A 23,100-nucleotide genomic window follows, 5' to 3' on the forward strand; every position below is an offset into this window, starting at 1 on the left:
GGGATTCTTATCAAATGAAGTGGCTAAATCTCCCATCACAGGAGAGGAAAGAAAAACACGTGGATGTAGTAGTAGCCTGTATTATTCTGGGTGTGATGCTTTAAAGATACTTGCTCTTGTCCAAGCAAGGTGCTTGTTGGGGCCTCCCCTCCCCTTGCTGGGAAGGCCACATGCAGGGGAAAATGTAGGAACGTAGAGCAGAGCTGACAACTTGCCTATGGCAGTGACCAGTGCTGAAAACTTCTATACAGTATCAGCGCATCAGGAAGGAAATACTTCCTGTTCTCCAGCTGCTAATCAGTTTCTGCACGAAGCATGAGAAATGATAGCCCTTGTAATTTCATCCTAGAGTTGTTAGTCTTATTCACAGAAATGTTTAGTTATGTGCCTGACTACTCTCCTCCTTGGCTATTCATGGTGACAGTGAAGGGACTCTGTTCCTCAGGTTTACCCATCAGTGTCCCTAGTCAGTTAGCTGCCACTTCCCCCACAGCAGAACAACAGGAAAGGGCGACATTTTACAAGAAAATATCCATAAGTTTGGTTTCCAGGTTTATAGGTTGCATACTCCTCCCTATGGGGAGTGGCCTGCATCAGGGGGGAGGTGGGAGGGAGTGTGGCCTGATGGTTATTCAGAGATGAAGACGCTGAAGTTAAATTAAAGCCAAACCTGGCTAATGTTTGGTTATCTATAAGCTTTTCTAAAGCACCCAGAACTGCACTGACTGTCCTCTCTGCCGCCTGCAGCAATATCTGTGACAAGCAGTGCAACTTGTTTATATGCTGTGCAGCCACTGGTTCCCCCTCTGTGGTTGCTTACAACTACCCCCTCCACTGGTGAAGGAGGGTGCAGATGCGGGGAGTTAAAGCTGAAAGCTGCAGCATTAACTTTACATGGCAAAGCATTGTATAACTAAACCTGTTTCCACAACTGCATGCCACACACCTTGCTGCTCCCTGACTCCCCCTCCATGCTTCTCACAAGACATGGTATCACTGTAGTGGGGGCAAGTGTGTGTGTGGGGAATGCCACATAGCTACCTTTCCTAGTCCATAGTGCTCTTGTTGCATATGATAAACATGCGGTTGCAACCCTTGTAGAGCACAGCAGAGTAGGGCCCAAGGCCCAGAGAAATCAGAAGTGGAAAAAAATTATTAGGTTAGGTTTAGGGCTTCTGGTTTTTAATTTTAACTGAAAAAATTTGCTCTCTGGATTGTGAGTTCCTACCTCAGGGTAGACTATCAAAAAGAGGGCAAAGACCTCAAACTTGGTGGTATGGGCTATAATTAGCTTTTACCAAGCCAGTAACAAATGTGAACTGGCTCACTATAACAGTGTTACCATGGAGTCACAGACAGTCCCCTTAGACTCTCCAGTCTATCTTGCCACCCAGAGACAAACTAGACAGTGATAAATGGTCACTTACATCAAAAAGCACACCATATTCAGGTTACTTTCAGTCCCAAGAGAGCAGTCACTTATCCCAGATCAATTGGTACACTAGATCTTACACCAGAGACAACACCTGTAGCCAATTCTGTAATAAACTGTCTAAAGGTTTATTTTATGAATGAGCTCCCAGCCACTCATGAATCATCACTAAAGAGGCTGAAGCCAGTCCCCATAGTTCCCCAGAATTGTACCATTTTGCACTGCTCAGAAGCCTGACCAGTGTAAGTTCATTATTTAGTTTGCCTCTTCTTCATAGGAAAGTGAACATGTACTAGCCTTGGTAATCTGAGCTGCGATTTCCCCAGCACGTCCACCAAAACACACAGTTTTAGGTAAAATGTAAAACAGATTTATTAACTACAGAAAGATAGATTTTAAGTGATTATAAGTGATAGGCATAAAGGTCAGAGAAAATAAAAAGCAAACACGCATTCAAAATCCTAAACTTTTAGTCTAAGCAAGAGTTGAAACAAACAGCTTTTCTCACCCTGACAGATGGTCCAAGCAGGTTGCAGTTCCTCGTTACAGAGGCTGGGATTACCTTCCAACCTGGGACCAAAGTTCCCCAGTTCAAAGTCTTTGTCTGCCAGACGTTCTTCCAGGTGTTGAGTTGTGGGGGAAGAAAGGTCAAGTGATGATGATGTCACTGCCTCTCTTCTACGCTTTCTTCCAGCTTGCTGGAAAGATCTTTGCTGTGATGTGGGTTACGTGGTGTACGTGCCTTCTCGGAGAAGTCTCTGGGATATTGAATTGTGTGTTGATGAGCTATTATTGCTGTCTGGCTATTGATGGCGTCTCCTTTGTTGTAACTGAAAGGCTAGTTGTGTGTGTGCTCAACCTCACAACATATAGCAATACTTCATAACTTCACATATAATGATAGCACACACAATCCAACAGGAGATTAATATTCAACAGATTAAGACTTTTAAAATGATACCTCCCAAGGCATCCTCGGTATGAAACACATCCTAATCATCTCATAGTAGTGAATATGGGGCTCCAGGGTGCTACTTTGAGGTACAGAACGTCACACCTAGTCACATGGTTCACCCCCCTGCCAGTGCTGAATTGTTCACAACACTAGACTTCCTTTGGCTGTGCCCAGGCTAGTTTAAAATGGCTACAGGGATGGGGCTTCCACAATTCCTATGGGAAAGTTTAACCCACAGTTTAACAGACTGTGCTTTCAGGAAGCTTTTCCTGACATTCAAATGTTTTTTATTTTTATGTCCCTACTCCTAAGTATACCTCTTGTAGAAGCCTAAATAATTATTCTCCTTCCTTGGTGTTTACAGCCTGACGTTCCTCTCTCTTGGCCAAGCTATACAGTATTTTTATTTTGACTCTAATCATTATGGTACTTCACTCCCTCCAGTTCATCGCCATCTTCCTTTCACTGAGGGGCTCAGAACTGAATGCAATATTGCAGGGATGCTCTCATTGGAGTCCCACAGGCAGGGCCTCTCACCTTCCTGCTCCCTGGGATGCCTGTGTCTGAAGCTCAACATTGCGCTGTTTTTTTGCGCTGGCAAATCACACTGCAAATTCCTCTCTCGTTTCCTGTGCATTATCATCCATAGCCCTGACCTGGGCTGCATCCATCTGCTAGACTACTACACATGTAGCACATAAGGCAGAAGGAAGCTAGACAGCTGGCTGGGAGTCTTAACATTGAATAGTTGTGTTAGACTGTCCAAAAAGAAAGGCCTGTAAGCGACAGATACCTGAAAAGGCCCTCTAGCTGTGATGAGGGGGAGATATCAAATAGCTCTAATAATAATAATTCTGCTTGTTTCAATAACACCATTTCCTAGGCCCCAGCACACGGACTCGTACGTAGAAGACAGTCTTTTTATGACAGCAGCGAGGCCCGGAGCATCAAAAGTTTCTGCTCTCTGAGGTACTGTTGGAGGTGATAATGTTTTTGGCACTCCTTTTCCAGCTTCTGTTGGAAATGATCCCGATTTTGGAATGCTCTCCATTTGGCATCTTCATGCTTCCTCTGCTGGGTGTCCTGCTCCTGGATTTCTCGTTCTAAGGTCTCCTGCCGGGATTGCATTCTGCTCCTCAGCATATCCTACAGCAAAGGAAGTGAAGGGATGTTTGAAGTCCTACAACCAGCTCTCAGTCTCAGTCTCATCCAGTGCCTGTTTCTGGTAGAAGCTGGGAATGGGGTAGTTGTGAATTTGCCACAGCCAGCACCTTCTAAACAGTTCTCTACATGGACTCCTGCTGCAGAAGGCTGGTATGCAGCATTTTGAAATAGTCCTTAGAGATATGGAGATCTCGGTCTCTCCTTTCATCAGTTTGCACATGTTAAATTCACATTTCATATTTGTATCTCCAAATAATATCACTATTTTAGACAGTGTGTTGGTGCCAGTGCAGGGGAAGGAAGAGTCCAAGAAAAGCATTAGTGGAATAACCCTTACCTGCCTCTTTTTGTCTTGGTCATAGTTCCTCTGGTTGTATTCTGCCTGCAACTCCTCTCTCTGCAAGTGCTGTGCCTTTAAGAACTGCAGCCTTTGACACTCCTTTCTCTTCTCCTCTTCCTGCAAGGAGGACTCCTTTCTGCTCCTCTCTGCCCTGGCAGTCTGGAGCTTTGCCATGTGCTGGCGGGCCATGTTATTGTACTCCAGCTGCTTCTCCAAGCTTTGCAGTGTCCTCTGAAGAGACCTCTCTCTGTTTCCAAAACAGAATTTCCAGAAAGCTTGTCAGAAACCAAGAGAAACAAAGGGTCATCCGTAGAAGTGTCAATAAATAGGATATAAACCAGAAGTCCAGACAATTTTTGGACATTGAAGATACAATACCACTTTTTGCAATGTTAAGGAGATTAACCGCAATCTCCTGGCCAAATTCCTGCTCAAATAATTACTACAGATGGTGGGAAAATAGTAAAAAGATGTGAAATTTTGTTGTCTAAAGTTTGCAACCATCGCTAGCTATTAGATTCTGCATCCCTCTGTTCATCTTGCATTTTCAAGCCACCATGTATTTCTTTACTTCTTGTTTTATTGTGTCCAGTTTTGCTATGTACTGTTAGAACAGGGGTGGCTAAACTGCAATTTGTTGCCAAATGCAGCCCACATTTACAGTCTACAATCTAGCCCAAGACTACCTTAATCTTTACTAGAGATGCAGCCTGACTCAGCAGGTCCCAGCATACACTATTCTTTTTTCACCAGCATATGATGAGATCAGATCAAGATGGGGCTTGTCTACACAGGAAAGTCAATTTGAATTAAGGTAGGGTGTGAATTCAAAGTGGAATATCTATTCCTGATTAACTCCCTGTATAGATGCAGTTTTCCAGAATAAAAGTGCCTTCTTCTGAATTAGCATAATCCACTTCCAAAGTGGATTACGCTAATTTAGAAGAAGGCACTCTTATTCCAGAAAGAGAACATCCACACCGGGAGTTAATTAGGAATAATTCCTCGTGTAGGCAAGCCCAAAGATGAGGACAACTGTGATCCCACTCTATTGCATGCAATTAGGTGTTGCCCTCACAGGCAAGTTACCAATGCAGATTCCTCAGCTAGGCATAATTTTGACTCCTCTGCCTCATAATAAAATATACCAGTAAGAATGTTTTCATACTAAAAGATGTATGATTTCATGAGTCACCACTGGAAATTCCTCAGTTAATCAAACTGCAGGAAGAAGAGGGTAAACTCCAGCTGCTGGGGAGGGCAGAAGGAGTACATTTCATAACCATAACTAAACCAACTGTACTATTTAAGGGCCCAATCCTGCAAGGTGGTACGTGCCTTCCCTTCTCTTGGAAGCGGATGGGAGTTGAGGGTGCTCAACCCCGCCAAGTCTTAGGCTCTAAATGGACAATTGTGACCAGCATTCAGACACACGGGTGGGGAAACACTCTATAAACATTTAAGATAAATAGTACCAAAGCACTAGCTCAGGAAGCATGCACTACAGAATACCCAGTACTTATAAAGAGATGGACAACCCTCAGGAGTTGCTGAAATCTTTCCTCCCCGCTGTGACCTCCCACCTGCACCCCACACCGTTACCGCCTGCTGTCGTGCATCAACTGGCGTTTGAGGCCTTCTGCCTCTTGCTTTTGTTCCCTCTTCTGCTGCCTCAGCTCCTCTTGCTGCCTTCTGTGCTCAATCCTGGCTGTGTTGAAGTTCATCATTCTCAGGCTCTCTTGAGTTGCACCTTTGGTGACTGATTTCTGAAAGAAAAAGTCCTTAATATCAGTAAAGGTTTGTTCCTAATGTAAACTGAAGTCCTGTATAATCAGTAAGGCTTAGTTTTCCAATGTCATTCCTAAGCTCTGAGAGCAACACTTATTGATTGTTGTCACAGCATCATTTCCCAGCTGTGAGCATGATGGGTCTGACACTAGCACATTTCAGGAGCTCTATGGAAGGGTCAAGCATGGTCTATAACTAGCTGGGTGAAGGAAAATCCAGGTTCTTCAAGAAATGGTATTCACAATTCAGTAGGCAGTACTGTTCCAGCTTAGTCAGTACTGACCCAATACATGGAACTGCTCTATGTTGTTGTTACAGCAACTTTTGGATTAGAACAGAGGTTCTGACCACTTGTGGTTGTTAAAAATCCCACATCGGATTTTACAAGAGTTTGGGGTATTAACCTACATGTGCTGACAATTTCCAGCGGGGATAACTACATTCTGCCTACCTATAGGAAAGGAAATTTCTCCCTGTAGTTTTGAACAGATATTATATTCATGACTTCCTGGGGTGTAATGTTGCTATCCAGTGTTAAGCAGTTGTCATGTTTCACATAAGAAGTGGCTGTATTTTAGTGCTGGAGAGTGTTTCTTATTTGCAGTTTGTAAAAGTATATCTTTAGGGATGAAAAGCATGAGCAATGAAGCATCCACTGAGTTCTTATCTCATTGTGCAGTGTTTACTTTGTCTCCTGAATATGCAATGTACTCCTAATACAAGTGTACCTGAAGCTTCAGATACAAGTTTGAATTTATATAACAATAAGCTATAGTTCCTTTGCTTTAGGAACTGTAGGCTGCAATTGCCTTCCTTATTTTCCTGGTTGTCCTTAGAAGGCTCATCTAGTGTTTCTGCTGTTTTTTAATTAAAAAGTCAGTGTCTGAAGCTGTAGGTATCTTTGCTAAATCTTTCGAGTGTTTTCCTATTCTTTGCTGTGTGGCATGTGCAAAACCTAGACCCTGTGAGTGGTTCATGCTTAATGTGTTACAGCTGGAAAGATTTTAAACAAATAAAGTGAAACTTCAAAAAATTAAAAGGTGCTTTATAAATGGAAGATGAAAAAGCGGTGTGATCTAGTGCAGTGGCTCTCAACCTTTCAGGAGTCTGATTTGTCTTGTGTACCCCCACATTTCACCTCACTTAAAAACTACTTGCTTACAAAATCAGACATAAGACTACGAAGTGTCAAAGCACACTATTACTGAAAAAGTGCTTACTTTCTCATTTTTACCATTTAATTATAAAATAAATCAATTGGAATATAAATATTGTACTTATATTTCAGTGTATAGCATAGAGGGCAATATAAACAAGTCATTGTATGAAATTTTAGTTGGTACCAACTTCACTAGTGCTTTTTATGTAGCTTGTTGTAAACCTAGGCAAATATATAGAGTAGTTAATGTACCCCTGGGAAGACCTCTGCGTACCCCCAGGGGTACACATACCCCTGGTTGAGAACCACTGATCTAGTGGCTAGAACACAGTATTGAGGATTAAGACACCCTCAATTTTCATCCCAGCTTTCATATGGACTCCCCTTATGGCCTTGGGCTAGTCACTTAACTGTTCTGTCCCTTGGTTTCCTTATCTGTAAAAGAAGAATTATTCTTTTATATATTGCAAGGATGATTGAGAGGATTAGTCAGTATATGAAAATGAAAAGCTCCACAGAAGGGCTAAGTATTAATATCAGCATACAAGAAAATGTCCTGTTCCTGGACAATGACACCATGCATTGATGGGGGTTTGATGTTTGTATGGGTGTATGTATCTTCTACCGCAGTACATGTCACCATAAAATAGACAAAAATGAGGCCATGCTAGCTGATTTATACCATGCCATGTGAATAAGTCCTGTGAATCTAATGGCAGGAACTAATTGGGCCAGATTGTGTGTTGTAGTACAGCTGCTTTGCACCACACTCTCCACATAATGCAACCCTTAAAACAGCATAGTCTGGCCCAGAGGATTACACCATTGAAGGATTCCCCCACAATAGGGTAGAGGTACCTACACCTCCAGCTGCCAGCAAAGAGTGTGACTGGGGTTTGGCCAGGTATCCCTGTCCTCTTGACAATCAACATAAATTAGAGCAGCCCTCAGACTGTCTAATTTATGCTGGCATAGAGATGGCCAAGGATAATGGGAGTTGGTGCACTGGAGAATTTGAGCCAGTGTCCAGTAGTCAACTCATTCTCCTGACATTTAGCCAATCAGAGATCAGACTTCCTTACTTCTAATTAGGCCCATATGAAAATAACCTTTCGGGAAATTGACAAAAAGAACTTTGTGGCACAAGCCAATCATGAATCTATTCAACTGATTTAAATAGGCTTTTGACCAGGCATTGGGTCAGCAATAACAAATGTTTGCTTTATTCTTCCTAGAAAATGTTGTGTGCTCTTAACCTGTGTACTCGGAGCACTGTGGGGTCTCTGTATACGCAGAACTGATTCAATGGTCAAGCGGTCTTTCTTCAGTGATTGATCCACTCGGTCAAACATAGCTTGGAGACTGGAAGTGCTGAAAGCTTGTGCTTTCACGGGAGGGTTCCTTGGGGGATGCTGGGCTGGAGCGTCTATCATGCTGGACTGAAAAAGAGCTTTCAGACAAATTAGAGATATAACAGGTGATGGACACCTGATAAAATGGTGAACAGATAGAAAGAAAAGTGTGTTAATGTAAAATGCATTCAAGCAAGACCTTTCTATTACCAGTAAGTACTAACATTTCTCCCCAAGGAAGTGAGAGCATTTTAGTGACCACAGGACAGTCACCACTTTCAAAAATAATCTTGCCAACATAGACAAGGAGGAGTTTTTACCCAGTAACTGGGATGAAGCGTTGACTGTGCTCACATCTACTGAGCCTCTCTCAGTAGGAGTTACTGTAGGTTACTGGCTGTGAGGAAATGTGCACCTCTGCTATACCAGCTTCAGCCTCTCCACGTAGGAGGCAGGATAGGGAATGGGACAATGGCACTAAATAGGTGGTGCGGCTGGAGGAGGCTTTTGGCCTTTGGAATCCACTCCCAGTTGCCTGCACATCTCACAGATCTCTCTTAAATGAGGAAGGCATTGGTTAAAGGGGACTTAATTAAAAGATGTTTTAGACTATGAACCTTTTTTATAATACTAGAACAAGGGGTTACCCAGTGCAATTAAAGAGCAGTAATCTCTTAAATTAAAGTGCAATTAAAGAGCAGAACAAAGAAGAGTATGTATTTCTTCACACAGATTATAGTCAACTTGTGAAATCCTTTGCCACAGGCAGTCCAGTCAAATACTACAGTCAGATTTTTAAAAGGGTAGGATAGTTTTAGGACTAATAACATTTGTAGTGCATGCTAAGACAGGGGCAATCAAAGATCTTACTTCAGGGAAGGTGGCAGCCGCAGGAGTCCAAAAGAAACTGTTCATGTTTCAGAGGAAGATAAGTAAATCACCATAGTGCACAACCACTAGTGCCTACACATACCAGAGCATGATTGACCAGATGCATTATGGTTTTTTTTCATCTTCCTTTAAGGCACCAAGAATGACAAGAGACCAGACAGGAAGAACCAATGCTCTCATCTAGTATGGCATGTCCTAGGCTTGTATGAAACAGCTAGTTGATAACAATATCAATACCAGGTTCATTCTTCAGAAGAGAGTCGGGATCAGCCCCATAGTGTCTGCTCTCTTCTTTGTCATCGTGCATTGGCTCCGTTAGGCAGGTATCTGGGTGCACAGCAATATCTACCATGGCACGAGCACCTCCCATCAAACGTGTTGAAGTCATCTCCTTCTGAGGGCTCTGGAAACAACAGGAAACTATCAAAATGCTGAGCCATTGGGGAGTAGAATGTGTCAGTAACATGAAGTTACAAAATAAGCTACTGTATGATCTTGCCATTACTGCACTAATCCCATCGTTAGTGTAAACTAACCCTGGCTGATACTACTTGAATGACTGACGAGCCGTCAGCTGTAGGGAAACATTGCTTGGAGAGGAAGAGCTGTCATTGCTGACACAGTGGTGACTAACTTTACTGTCATTTTGACGTGGACACAAGCAATCCAAACTTCTTCTTGAAATTGGGGTTTCAGAAGGAAAATAAAACTGGTTTCTTTATTCAAGGAATAAGTGAAGCCTTTAAACATAGGAGTTTCTGCCTATTTCTTAGGTTTGTCTGCAGCTAAAAGCTACCCCACAACTGACAATGTTTCTGCATTAAAGGGACCCAAAATTGGAGTAACAGGCCAGGAATAAGGTGCATTGGCAGACACACACTAGAAGGAGGTGAGGTAAATCAGAATTGTGGTTCTCTGGAGAGCCATACGAAGAAGCTTGCACAGTACCTGCATGAACTAGGCCTCATTCTAGCTGATAGCCTTCCCTCCCATGAGCATCAAATTAAACAGAAAAGGAAGAAATGCATTCATTATTAAATTGAAAAATCTTATGGGGGAGATCCTCAGTTGTATAAATTGTCATAACTCCAGTGATTTCAAGTTACTGAGTGAGGTTCTCTGGCTTGTTTTATGAAGGAAGTTCAACTAGATGATCATAATGGTCCCTTCTGGACTGAAAATGTATTAATCTATGAATGGAGCTCTGACAATTTATACTAATTGAGGATCTGCCTTTAACACTCAGCCCAAGGAGTCATAAACTACAAACAAAGCAAATAAAATAAAACCCCCAAATTCTGAAGGACTGTTTAGTATTACAAAGTGCTTGTGTATAAAAAAAAAATCTTTATTCTGATCTTTGGTTTAAAAATCTTTGGGGGACCAAATTTGTTAAAGCCAAAGAGACTCATTAGTGTGCACAAAAATGCCTACATCTGTACAAGCAATTACCATGATTTACATATGGCCAGTTAGGTATGCTGCTAATTAATTGTACAGACATCTGATGCAATAAATGTTATCTTTGTATGTGCATTTAACACTGTATTATTTCATATATTAATGCAGAACAACAATAACCAAGCAAATCAAATGTTAAGAGTGAAACATACAAGTTACTTTGGAACCAATAGTCAACATGTCCATGAAACAATAAACATGCCAAAAATACCTAAGTGTGGAAGCAATATAGGCCAGATCCTCAGTCTTAGTCCTATCTCCTTTGTGTCATGGATGGAGCTGCCTTAACAGGGTGAATAGGGATTCCTTCTGTACTGAGTGGTACAAAACCATCTTAGTGACACCCTCTCCTGCCCGTACCCACACTGTAAAGGGGGCATGCCAAGTCAGGATGAGATGTGGCTAGATTGTGTTGTGCTCCAGTGATCCTGAACAGGTGGAGTAGCCACTAGGAGTCTATTCCAGCCAGTGCCAGAGAATGAATGAGACCCCAGCTATTCCCTGGATCAAAGGCTCAGAAAAGTGGTAGAAAGCCATCTATGATTTCCCCATCCTTAGCAGAACTCAGGTATACATGATAATCTAGTCCAGTATTTCTAATAATTTTTTTGCCACAGAAAACAGAATCATGGATATTACTGCAGCTATAGCAAAGGATATTGTAATACCATAGTGTGTATGAAGCACTCTCTACCTTCTTGGGTTCTGTAACCTTGTTTCCTATCTCCACACAGGATCCTAAATCTTTAGGGACATTTTCTTTCTTCTTTTCCTTTTTATCTTCCTCTTTGAAGACCCTTTCTGAAATGGGGACTCTCCCTTTAGACAGCTGTTCTTCTATCTTCCTGCTCAGCTCTTCTTTGGTCAGGCTTGTTCCTGGGATCAGGACATCTTCTGGTTGTGCTCTGTTCACTGTGGGCCTGATGGGCACCCAGGCTCCAAGGCAGCAATGGCAAAGTGAGGAACATCCAGAGCTGCAGTTAGGACATGACTGAATCTGTGTGGAACCCTGCCAGCAAACTGGATCTAGGTGATCCTGTCTGCCATGCCCTGAAGCTCTGTAACCAGGTGTCACAATGTAGGGATAGTCTGAGCTTGAGTCCACCAACATTTGCCTGGCTACTAATGGCATCTGAAGTTCCAGGATGATGCGTTCACTCAGGGGCAGAGGGATCCTTAGAGCTAAATCAGAGGACACCTTCTTAGTCTGACCATTCCAGAAATTCACCAGCACTCCGCTGTTTTCATTGGCTACAAATAGAAATAAATGACAAACAGTACTTTAGAAGCATGCCAAAAACATGCCTGATTGACCTCTTGGAGACTTGGAGATGAAACAAGATCTTGTACTATAGAAAGCAGGGAAAGATTTTGTAACCATTTAAAAGTGGTTTTGCTTTATATATTTAGGATTCACACTCATCTCTTTCAAACTTACTGAGAAGACAATGGGTAAAATCCCGTCTTCACTGAAGTCAATACAAAACTCCCACTGACTTCAGTGAGGCCAGGATTTCACCCAATATGCATCTGGAGAGTAGCCTAAATCATCTGGGTACCTAAGAGGCCCCAGAACTTTTTTTTCTCTTTATGTTAGAAGTGGTATCACCTGGCTCCACAACAGATTAAATGCTTTCGAAGTCCCCATTCATAAAGCAGCCCTACAGCTTGATTCATGGAGCAGCACTAGATTCTGGCACTGAACAGGAAAAGGTTACTTAGCCGCACTGAAAGGAAAAGAGAAGGGAGGAAGAGGGAAAGCAAATTACAGATTGTATGCTCCTTGTGGCAGACACTGCTTTCCTCTCTGTACAGTTTCTAGCACACTTCAAGGTGCTACTCCAATATAAATAACAATAGGAAAAAATGTACTGTACCTAACTGTGCTTCACTGCTCTCTGCAGCTTTTAGTACAGTGCCTGGGCCATATCGTTCACCTTTAGCCTCCCATGGTGCCAAGACTCTGTCTCCTGGAGCTAGTGGCTGTCGCCTGGCATCTTCATAGTGGATAATGTCATAGAGCGGTGTTTCTTGCATACGAAACTGTACCTTGCCTTTCAGCAACCGACTTCTCTCAAACTCGATTAAAAAACGTTCCCTGGAGCCCTGCAGGATTAAACCATGCAGTATGCAAGGTGAGTCCCACAAATGGCCAAACACAGGGGCTAGGGGCTGCTAACACTAGGGAGAGGGAACTGGCAGAAATTCCAAGAAATAGCACATGGTCAGAGAATCCATTGAACCTAGAACACTCATTTTTTTACTCTGTTCTGTCCACGTTTGTCTTTAAGGGTAGTTAAAGAGCTTGAAGACCATAGCGGATTGCCAGGTAAAGCCCTCCCCTTCCTTCATTCTTGGATCTTGCAAGTAATGTGTTCACTGGGGATAAGCAGCACAACTGCCATGCTAAGGAAGACCTCTATCACCCCAGTCGGTGGAAAAAGGGTAGCCAAGACAGACTGCTTTTGGCTGCCTGTTCAGTTACATAGTAATAAAGGGGAAAATAAAATGGTAAAATGCTCCCAATGCCATAATTTTTACTGCTTTAATTTGAGCATCCACTATAGGAGTGGGGAGTAATTCAGATAGTTCCTCTGTTCCACAAGTGGCAAATTGTTGGGAAAGGTCAATGTTAAATTCTACAAGTGCCAAGAAGCCAACATCCTTTTCTCCTGTTTTCCCCAAAACAGTCGGTTTCCCTGCTGATTAAAACGAGAGAGGGCATGGTCTTTTCCACTATTGGGGTAGGTCACAGAGTTAACAATGGTGATATAGAGCAGCTATTTCAGCCAGCCTGCCCCCTAGTATCCTCATCCTGAACTCAGACACATCATCTTGCAAAATGTTTGATTTCCACTGGCCCAGATAAAATAATCTCTGAAGGGCTTTGATAACATCTTCCTTTTCCCTCACAAAACAATGACTTATATTAACTGTATTGGGGATTTCATATGGAGAGTGATTGCACATTCGAATGCTATCAACGCTTTGCAATAGTCACATTTGTTTAATTTAAGTGATCCTTAGCTCAAACCCTGGTTCTTTACCCAGCTTTTCCTTGTATGGCTATGAAATACTCAGTTGACCATAAAAGGTTGCTGATTGCACATTTCCAATGAGAAGAAAGCCAAGGAGGCCTGAGATTATGTCATCTTAAAAACCAAACACAATTCATACCAATGGAATTCTTCAGTAAGCATTCCCTTCTTCAGAAAACCTGTCTTTAGTTGATAACTACAGAGATTGGCTCCATAACAAAAGCATTTTTGTCCACTTTTGTTATACAAAGGCCAGGCCCTCTGAACAAAGAGCACTGTAATGGCATATTCTGGCCCTTGTGGCATACTCCCCCAGAAGGGGAAGTCTTGGGAGCCAGGCCACCCCATGGCAGGTGATCTGCTGCAAATAGAGACCCAGGGAACAACAGAGGCCGCCACTAAGAGAGAGGGGAGTCGAAAAAACCCACCCCAGCAGAGATGCGTGTGGAGGAAGGGATCCAGGAGAGGGGCCTTTTTAGTTTGTTCATTTTTTTGGCAAGCGTTATTTAGCTGCTAGACTTTCCTGCCAGCTTGGATGGAGCTGGGTGAAGGCGATATAAAAGACTTGCTGGCTGTGACTGGCTCTGAATGACAACTTGTGGCATTCACCAAAAATGTGTGTCCTTCTGATTGCAGGGCTCCTTGCTGTAAACAGCTAAGAGTCATTGAAAAGCAAAGAACAACATAATTAGGAAACCCCAGATACCAGCTTATGCCAAGGACCTCAAGCCTCAGCGGAACACTAACAAATACATTACTGGAACCATTCTGGCTCACCTGTGTGTAAACAGGCGTTAGAATTATAAAAATGTGCTTAGTGTTTAGACTTTATTGAATGCTTGTAAGCTGCTGCATGTATTAATCTCCCTTCTAACATCTGTATCCCATATTGTAAGGTAATATTTAAGCATTTGTATTATAAGTCTCTGTGACTGTGTAAGTCACCAGACAGGAGACATTAATTAGTGTAAAAGTGCTGATCTCCAAAAGAAGATGTTATGTCCTGTCTCAAAAGAAAGGCCCAGGTGAACTATTGTGAAACATCAGAGAGGATAAAAGAGTTTGTTGATTGCTCTCCTCTCTCTGATGAAAAGGAGTCATGCAAGTGATTTCCTTTCATCAGCTGAGTTTTCAGCTCAAAACATGTGAAGAAGAAGCAAATAAAATGCCATAACAGGGAGGAACTGTATCTTTATATTGCTTGGACTCTGAGTGGCAAGAATTACTAAGCATAAGCAAAAGATCCTCAGTGCTTAGCCTGGGTTATCCCTAAAGGCCATATAGAGCTTGCTTATTATGGAAGCTTCTATTACTTTTTAAAACTTAAGATTGGAACTCATTTGTGTGTATATATGCTTACCTGCTTTAACCTTGTAAATAACTCTTGTTTCCTTTTCCTATATAATAAATCTTTAGATAGTTTGTTATAGGATTGGCTGCAAGTGTCGTCTTTGGTGTGAGATCTAAAGTGCAATTGACCTAGGGCAAGTGACTGGTTCTTTGGGACTGAGAGTAACCTGACTATAGGGTGACCAGATCACTGACAGGAAATATCGGGACGCGGGGGGGGGGGAGAAGGGGGGATATCGGGACATGCAGAGGGGGGGGGGCCGGAGCAAAAAAAAAAGCTGTTTTGCAGGTGCCGACCGCATCGTGGCTGCTGCCCCCCCCCCCCCCCCCCCACCCCACCAGGGCACATGCGGCACGTCCCGCCGCCCCACGGGGAAGGAGCCGCTGGAGCGAGAGGTGCGGGGCTCCGGACCCCGGCAGCGGCGGGGGAGAGCGGCTCAGGGCCGCGCGAGTGGGCACATAAAGTTTATCAGCTGGGGGGGGACCCCGGCCGGCTCCTCGCCCTGCCCTGTAGGGGGGTAGTGTCCCCGCCCTGTGTCAGCATGTCTTGCCGGCCGCTGCAGGCCAGGTAAGGAACCGAGTCCCCCGCCCCCCGACTCCTCAGCTGAGCGGCATTCCTCCTCCCTCCCAGGCTTGCTGCTGGAATGGCGGGGCAAACCTGGAGGAAGGGGGTGGTGGCCGGCTTCCAGTTCCTGCGGCTTGTGAGTAGGGGCACCGGGCGGGCAAGGGGGGCTGGCAAGGGGGCTGCTCCCCCAGGAGGGTGATGGGGGGGCTCAGCTGAGGAGCCAGGACGAGGCGGGAAGGGGCGACTCGGATCCTTACCTGGCCTGTGGCGGCCGGTGTGACATGCTGGCGCGGGGCGGGGAGCCGGCCGGGGTCCCGTCCAAGCCGATAAACTTTACATGGCCACTCGTGCGGCCCCGAGCCGCTCTCCCCTGCTGCTGCTGGGGTCCGGGACCCCCCCTCTACCTTCTGGGGGAGCAGCCCCCTGGCCAGCCCCCCTTGCCCGCCCAGTCCCCCTACTCACCAGCTCCAGGAACTGGAAGCCGGCCACTACCCCCTCCCTCCAGGCTTGCCCCACCATTACAGCAGCAAGCCTGGAAGGGAGGAGGACTGCCACATGCATGGGGAAGAGGTGGGGCCAGGGCGGGGATTTGAGGGAGCCAATGGGGGATAGAGGGGGCGGAGTCGGGGGGGAGGGGGCAAGAGTCCTTCCGGGAGGGCAGGACAGCTTGATACCCATCCAGCAAGAGAGAGAGAGAGATGGGGTAGCCAAAGGAGACCCACCCTAGCGAAGCCCCAGGTGAGGAATAGGGAGAAACATCACATGTGACCCAAGGAGGAATCATTTACAACCATCATTTACATTAAAGACTTACCTTCACCTCTTGTGCAATGTGGCCCAGATAATAATATCCATCAGTCTCTCTCCTAGCCAGGACTCGGGCCCCTCTCAGCAAATGGGGAGCCTCTGGGGACCAGTCCATTAAATCTCTCTTTGTCAAGGTTGTCAGAGGTATAGTAGGGGAATTTGCACAGACGTACACAGGAAAGCTGTGGAAACAGGATAGTGGTATGTTCTAGGAAGGGATGAAGATTCTCACAGTAGATAATGCAGATTTCTTCAATTTATGAAAATTAAAGCCAAAGAAAATCCACCCAAAACTGGGGTGGTTTCCCAGTTGTTTCCATCACTGGGTTATCAAATTGAGCTACTACGCTAATGATTCTGGCACTCCCATGCTCCACATTTTGGACTTACTGTGCTTTGGGAATACCCATCAGCAGAGAACAAGAGGGGTATTTACTGATAGCATTGCAACAGTGGATGCTTGAGGTGCATCCTGGGTTTACCTGGAAAACAGGGAAGAGAAGCAGAAAATTAAACTAATTTCTGAATGAAGCCATAAACCCATAAACCAGTTATTTTATAGTTAAAGCTTCAATTCACACTCAAACAAAATTCAGCAATCTACCTTGTTTCTTAACCACACCCCTCAATGTATATGAGCTCTTATAAGCGTGCTATAGTTGATTTCTGCCATTTCAAGCAATCTAAAGGTTTAAAAGGAGGAACATTAAGAGACTAGAAAATAAATACAAAATAAACCAAAGCTGTGAACATGTGGTAGCTAAATCATCATCTGTTTCTTTAGTCAGTGTCCAAGTACCCTACATAACCCTTTTATTAAGATGTGGTCCACACTGTGAAAAAAATCTGTGAAAACCTATGCTAGACAAATGCTAAGTGTTATTAATATTTTGCTTACTAAATGCACTGCTTAACAGTACTGTTATTTTTTTAGAAGGACAATATTCAATGTTACCTGCTGACGGTGATCCAAATAGCAATGGGATGTCTAAAAAGATATTTGGACCTACTGTAGCCATCACTGCTGCACAAACAGCTAGCATGGTAAATGTGAAATGAATTGGCAGGAGTAAGGTATACTTTCTTTGCAAGGGCTTCCTCCAGGATCTCCATTTCCTTCCCCGATACCACGGTCTCTCCTTTCGAAAGCTGAAATCAGTTCATTTGAAAGCCTATCTGCACCACTTCAGAGGCCAAATTCAGGTTTGCACCTATGTATATCTAAATTTGAACCCTAATACTGGTCTCAGGTATTGTTGTTCAAGAGCAGTATGAGATGCTCCTTTCCCCCTGAGGTAGAGCATACTGCATGCACTACACTCCCAAGTATGAGTCTAAAGCTGTGAGTGCTACAGAAAGGGAGAGAGTACTCAGAACAACTGTGTGCATGTGCAATCTTCACAGGGGGGGGGAGAGATAGCTCAGTGGTTTGAGCATTGGCCTCCTAAACCCAGGGTTGTGAGTTCAATCATTGAGGGGGCCACTTGGGGATCTGGAGCAAAATCAGTACTTGGTCCTACTAGTGAAGGCAGGGGGCTGGACTCAATGACCTTTCAAGGTCCCTTCCAGTTCTAAGAGATGGGTTATCTCCATTAATTATTATTATTTATTATTCAAATTTCTGACATAATCTTTAACAGAGATTCTGAATGTATTTCCTTTTTTTATTCACAGGAAGCTCTGTTTGCAGGTAGCCAGACAAAATATGTACTGGCCACCTTTCTAGAGAAAAATTTTCCTCTGCCCTAGCTCTGGTTTTGTGAAATTTTGCTTATGTGGACTGGGATTACCAAAAATGCATTTAATCTAAAACTGCTGTTATTGACTTACCTCTTCTGAAGCTCTAGAAGGGTGCAGGGTGATCACCTGAAAGGATCCTCCAGACCGTTTGGCTACTTTCTCCATTTCTTTTTGTGTGCTGCTTTCACAGTCACCTGGCTTTTCTACCAAGTACACAGTGTGCACTGGGCGTTCCTCGCCAGTCTCTGCAAGAAGGCTACAGATTTCCTCTGAAGCACTCTCAGAGAGTGCATCAGTGACCAAGTATACCACCTGGCAGGTGGGATCTTCAAATGCCATAGCCAAAGCACTCACAGCATCTGCGCCATTCCCACACTGCAGAGCTCTAATCCAGGCAGTTGCTTCAATGATGTTACTGAGCGAACATTTGACCAAACTAGTGCACCATTTTACCACCTGTACAAAAGCCAAAATTTGTAACCAAACACAATAAACATCTATTAAGCAAATATTTTATAACACAGAATTTTTTTAAAAATTGATAGAACTGAGAAATGGGTTAGCTAGTTGATATTTTGGTAAATGGTCTGACATATGTGAGATCCGGGACTTGATTCTCAGCCTGCTCATCCTCTGGGATGGAGAAGGGAGTTTCTCACATCTTGCAATACAATTGCTCTAGTCAGTTAAGATCTGATGGGCTCTAAACTTTCTGGAGAAGAAACCGGGGTGCCATTCTATGGACTTTAAGGGTGAGGGGAGTTTTGAGGCTCCCAACAGGGTTGTAGAGGATTTCTTTGGAGGAAGATGGAAGGAGCATACAATGAATTTATCACCCATCAAGGGCTGTGGTAGAAAGACAGAAATTTCCCTGGTTAAAAATGAAAAGGAATGTCAGTCTTATGATGGTGTCTTATGAGACTCTCTGTGTAATCACAGATTCCAAAGCCCAAGTTTATTGCGGTCTACCTCCGCCTCATGTTTTTCTGTGTACCATCTGTATAACTCAGTATGGTAACTGTGAGTTGACTGATTTTAATCAATACGCTAGATTACTCTAACTCCCTCTGTTCTAGAGTTATTTCAGTCATGGACAGAGAGAAAAGACCAAATCTTAGTGATGTTATGAAGGGAAAAACAGCAAGTTTTGGACATGTCCTGGCTGTGTTGGGCTAGAGAGAAGGAAGAGTCAAAGATCATATCACATTATGGTGCTGGAATGACAGGAAGGATGGTACTGTTAACAATAGTGACAGATAGTGGGAAGAGAGGTCAGAAGTTCAGTTTTGGCTATATTAAGCTTAAATCGTTGGTGAAACATCCAAGAGAAGATGTCAGAGAGATGGGTTCCATGTTCCCTCAACTAAAGGAAGATATGGTGATAGGGCAGCAGGAAAATCATCTTTCACTATTCTAGAAGAGGACCACATGGATGGGCAAAGTGCGAAAGGGATGATGAGGACCAGGCAATAAGGAAGCAAGTGTAAGGAAGCATGCATGAAAGATCCCAAGGCATCTACCAGCAAATCCCATCCCTTTCCATTTGTTCGAAGAGCTCAGAAGCCAACATTGCTACTGCATGAGAATGCTCTTCCAGATTTTGGAGTATTACCATGAAAATGTGTGGACCAACCATCACACTTGATGTTAGAATTCCTTTATTTGACACTGCCACAACTGTCAGCTCTCAAACAGGAGCAGGATATACCCAGGCCAGCTGTGGAACCAAGTACTCAAAACACAAGAAATTATACTATGAGGAATAACCCTATGCTGGCAGGGAGAGAGACTGGGTAATCTGCTAGGCATTTTCCAACCCCATTATACTTATTTCACCCCACTGGGGACCATTAACTTGTTACAGCCACCTCACCTGGCAGAGATTACACTAGTTAATTGCTATAATTCAAACACAGCAACAATGATAAGCATTGTTTCCATTGATGTCACCTTTCTTATAAAATCTTAACCCTTTGCCCAGCAATGGCTGTGTTGGCATTACCTTGCTGGCAAAACTTATGATGTTGAATGTGGACTCTGTTGGACTGTTGGCCATCGAAAAGAGAGTCTTTATGAGATGCTCCTTCAGAAAATCCTGCTTGGAGGACATGCCTTCCAACATACTGACCACAAAGGTGACATTCTGGTCTTGGAGATCACCAAACAAAGGTAAGGTGGCACAGCAGGGATGAGAAAGCACCGACATGGCCAAAGCACGAAGACAACCAGCTGCAAAACAAACAGACCATTTATGAAAAGCTTCTTAAAACTGACTTTACAAAGGGCTTGTGGTACAAGGTGAATCCAATCTATTCCCAATATCTGTGCTAAATTAGCAGTCATATGTCACTCAGTGTGTTTACTTTCCCATAGTTCTCCAACTGCTTTAAAAACACACACCCAAAGCTTTGTCTACACTACAGCATCTGATCCTAGTAGCAGGATGCATCATGTAGACACTCAGATGAATGAGCTTGCACCAACTACAGCATCACCCTTAGAACTTGTAGAGAGTAATTTTCACAGACTGTTGGCCAGCAGACATCAGCTGTAGCATCAATTTGTGTGTGGATGCAACGTCACTTCCCATTAACTCAGGGATATTACAGTTAACTTATCACTCTCTCATGCAGATAAAGCCTTTTAAAAACAATTCCCATTGGTGCTATCACTAGTTTAGCTGCATGGGCTAATAGAACCAGCAGGGAACTTAGTTTAGGGAAAGATGTGCTGGTTTCCAGCATTTTAATACTTTGTTAATTGCAGAATTGTTGCCAACTCTCATGATTTTATCATGAGATTCACACTACGTGGTTGGGTCATTACACTAATTGAATTTTTTTTCCCCCATGTTAAGTTCTCCTCACACCTTCTATGGGTCATCTCGATTATCACTTCAAAGTTTTTTCTTCTGCTGCTACTGATAGCTCATCTCAATTGATTGGCCTCTTACAATTGGTATGCGTACTTCCACCTTTTCATGTTCTCTGCATGTATAAATATCTTCTGTCTGTGTGTTTCACTCTATGCATCTGAAGAAGTGAGCTGTAGCCCACGAAAGCTTATGCTGAAATAAATTTGTTAGTCTCTAAGGTGCCACAAGTACTCCTGTTCTTTTTGCGGATACAGATTAACACGGCTGCTACTTTGAAACACTACATGGTGTTTTTCTTAAAGTTCCAGTTCCTGGAATCATGTGCTTACAGGAGTCTCTCAGCTTTCATTTAAAAAATAAAACTAAGTTTCTAGCCCTCGGGCTTGAAAATGTCACCTGAGTGTGACCTAGAGATTCAAACATCAGAAAGAAAATAAAAATTACCAAAAATGTATTATTTTTCTTTAAATCTCTTGATTTTTAAGTCAATCTCATGATTTTGGGGGGCCTGAGTAATGATTTGTGAATATTTGGGTCTGGCAATCCAACCTTCTCCTCCATGCCTATGCTTGGTACCAGGGCCAGCTCTACCATTTTTGCTGTCCCAAGCAATAAATAAATAAATGGCGCCCTAACTGCTGAAGCAAAACAAACAAACCGCTCGGACTGTGCCGCCCCAAGAATGGATGGAGTGCTGCCCCTTAGCATGTGCTGCCCCAGGCACATGCTTCCTCCGCTGGTGCCTGGAGCCAGCCCTGCTTGGTACTTTCTCCCCTAAAATTCCCTATCACCCTCTGAGCCTTTTCTGTCTGGAAGGTGGTGGCCATCACTGCCCAGCCCTGCTTTCGACTCCCCGAACAGCATGGACCTCGATGTATTTATATTTGTGAGATGCTGAGAATAGAGCGCTCTGGGTTCTGACCCCTTCCATCCACCGAGCAGGACAGGTGTGTGTCTGTGGTCTCTTCCCCCCACCCCAGGGCAGAGCAGGTATGTGTGTGTGGGAATTTCTTCCCCCCACCCCAGGGCAGGGCACAGTGTGTGTGTGGGGGGATCTCTTTCCCCCACCCCAGGGCAGGGCAGGTGTGTGTGTGGGGGATCTGTTCCCCCCACCCCAGGGCAGGGCACAAATATGTGTGTGTGGGGGGGGATCTGTTCCCCCCACCCCAGGGCAGGGCACAGTGTGTGTGTGGGAATTTCTTCCCCCCACCCCAGGACAGGGCACAGTGTGTGTGTGGGGGATCTCTTTCCCCCACCCCAGTGCAGGGCACAGTGTGTGTGTGGGATTTGTTCCCCCCACCCCAGGGCAGGGCGGGTGTGTGTGTGGGGGATCTGTTCCCCCCACCCCAGGGCAGGGCACAGTGTGTGCGTGGGGAGGATCTGTTCCCCCCACCCCAGGGCAGATGTGTGTGTGGGATTTGTTCCCCCCACCCCAGGGCAGGGCAGGTGTGTGTGTGTGTGGGGGGGATCTGTTCTGCCCACCACAGGGCAGGTGTGTGTGGGTCTCTTCTACCCCACAGGGCAGGGGTCAGTGTGTGTGTGGGATTTGTTCCCCCCACCCCAGGGCAGGGCGGGTGTGTGCGTGGATCTCTTCTACCCCACAGGGCAGGGGTCAGTGTGGGTGTGTAGGCGTTTCCCTCTGGGCCCCCAAGGCAAGGCCGGGGTGTGTGTGGTGTGTGCCCCCCCCCCCCGGGGCAGGGGTGTCTGGGGATGCTCCTTCCTCCGCCCCTCACTTACCCGGGCTTCGACTCGCCTGTCGGAATCTGCAGTTCAGGATCCCGTTGCCTGGTAACCAGACGCCGTGGACGGAACCATCTCCGGCGCTGTGGGGAGCCTTTTTCTGCACGTCCGTTAATACAGACTAAGGTAACACACACACCCCTACAGGAGGACGGGCCATGTATGGCTCTGTGGAGTTGCCATGTTTCCTCCGCTCTTTACCCGCCTTAATTATGGGGTTCAGCTCACCGGATCCCCCTCCCGGGACTTGGTAGCGCCTGGACCGCTACCACTCCTGGAAAAAGGGGGGGGTAACAATTATTTGCTTACCATAAGGTAATGCTTCTCCGCATTACTGGGACCGGGAGGGCACCACTTCAGGTAAGGCTCCCCGCCGCAGGTCGAGGCGGTAGGGTTGTTTCTGTCTCTCTTCCCCCCCTCCGTGGTTACAGTTGGTATGTCCC

The 23,100-nt window shown here is 44.7% G+C and overlaps 1 protein-coding gene across 6 annotated transcripts; it reads right to left on the reverse strand.

The window, feature by feature from the left end:
* Positions 1-1,876: 1,876 nt before the first annotated feature.
* On the reverse strand, positions 1,877-23,068 carry LOC117881773. Of its 6 annotated transcripts, none has more exons than XM_034779452.1 (12): positions 22,967-23,068; positions 20,045-20,271; positions 18,133-18,498; positions 16,693-16,784; positions 16,310-16,484; positions 12,420-12,648; positions 11,237-11,793; positions 9,319-9,484; positions 8,095-8,288; positions 5,494-5,657; positions 3,889-4,138; positions 1,877-3,533 (listed from the first exon to the last, which is right to left on the reverse strand). In XM_034779452.1, the coding sequence occupies exons 2-12, from the start codon at positions 20,246-20,248 to the stop codon at positions 3,309-3,311; spliced, it is 2,622 nt and encodes an 873-aa protein (XP_034635343.1). In that variant the 5' UTR covers positions 20,249-20,271; positions 22,967-23,068; the 3' UTR covers positions 1,877-3,308. The 6 variants fall into 6 exon arrangements, with proteins under 6 accessions (XP_034635343.1, XP_034635351.1, XP_034635359.1 ...); XM_034779460.1 differs by lacking the exon at positions 22,967-23,068 and adding an exon at positions 22,655-22,942; XM_034779468.1 differs by lacking the exon at positions 22,967-23,068 and adding an exon at positions 20,912-20,951.
* Positions 23,069-23,100: the final 32 nt, after the last annotated feature.

The sequence above is a fragment of the Trachemys scripta genome, chromosome 1 (genome assembly GCF_013100865.1).
Source record: "Trachemys scripta elegans isolate TJP31775 chromosome 1, CAS_Tse_1.0, whole genome shotgun sequence".
Classification (NCBI taxonomy): domain Eukaryota; kingdom Metazoa; phylum Chordata; order Testudines; family Emydidae; genus Trachemys; species Trachemys scripta.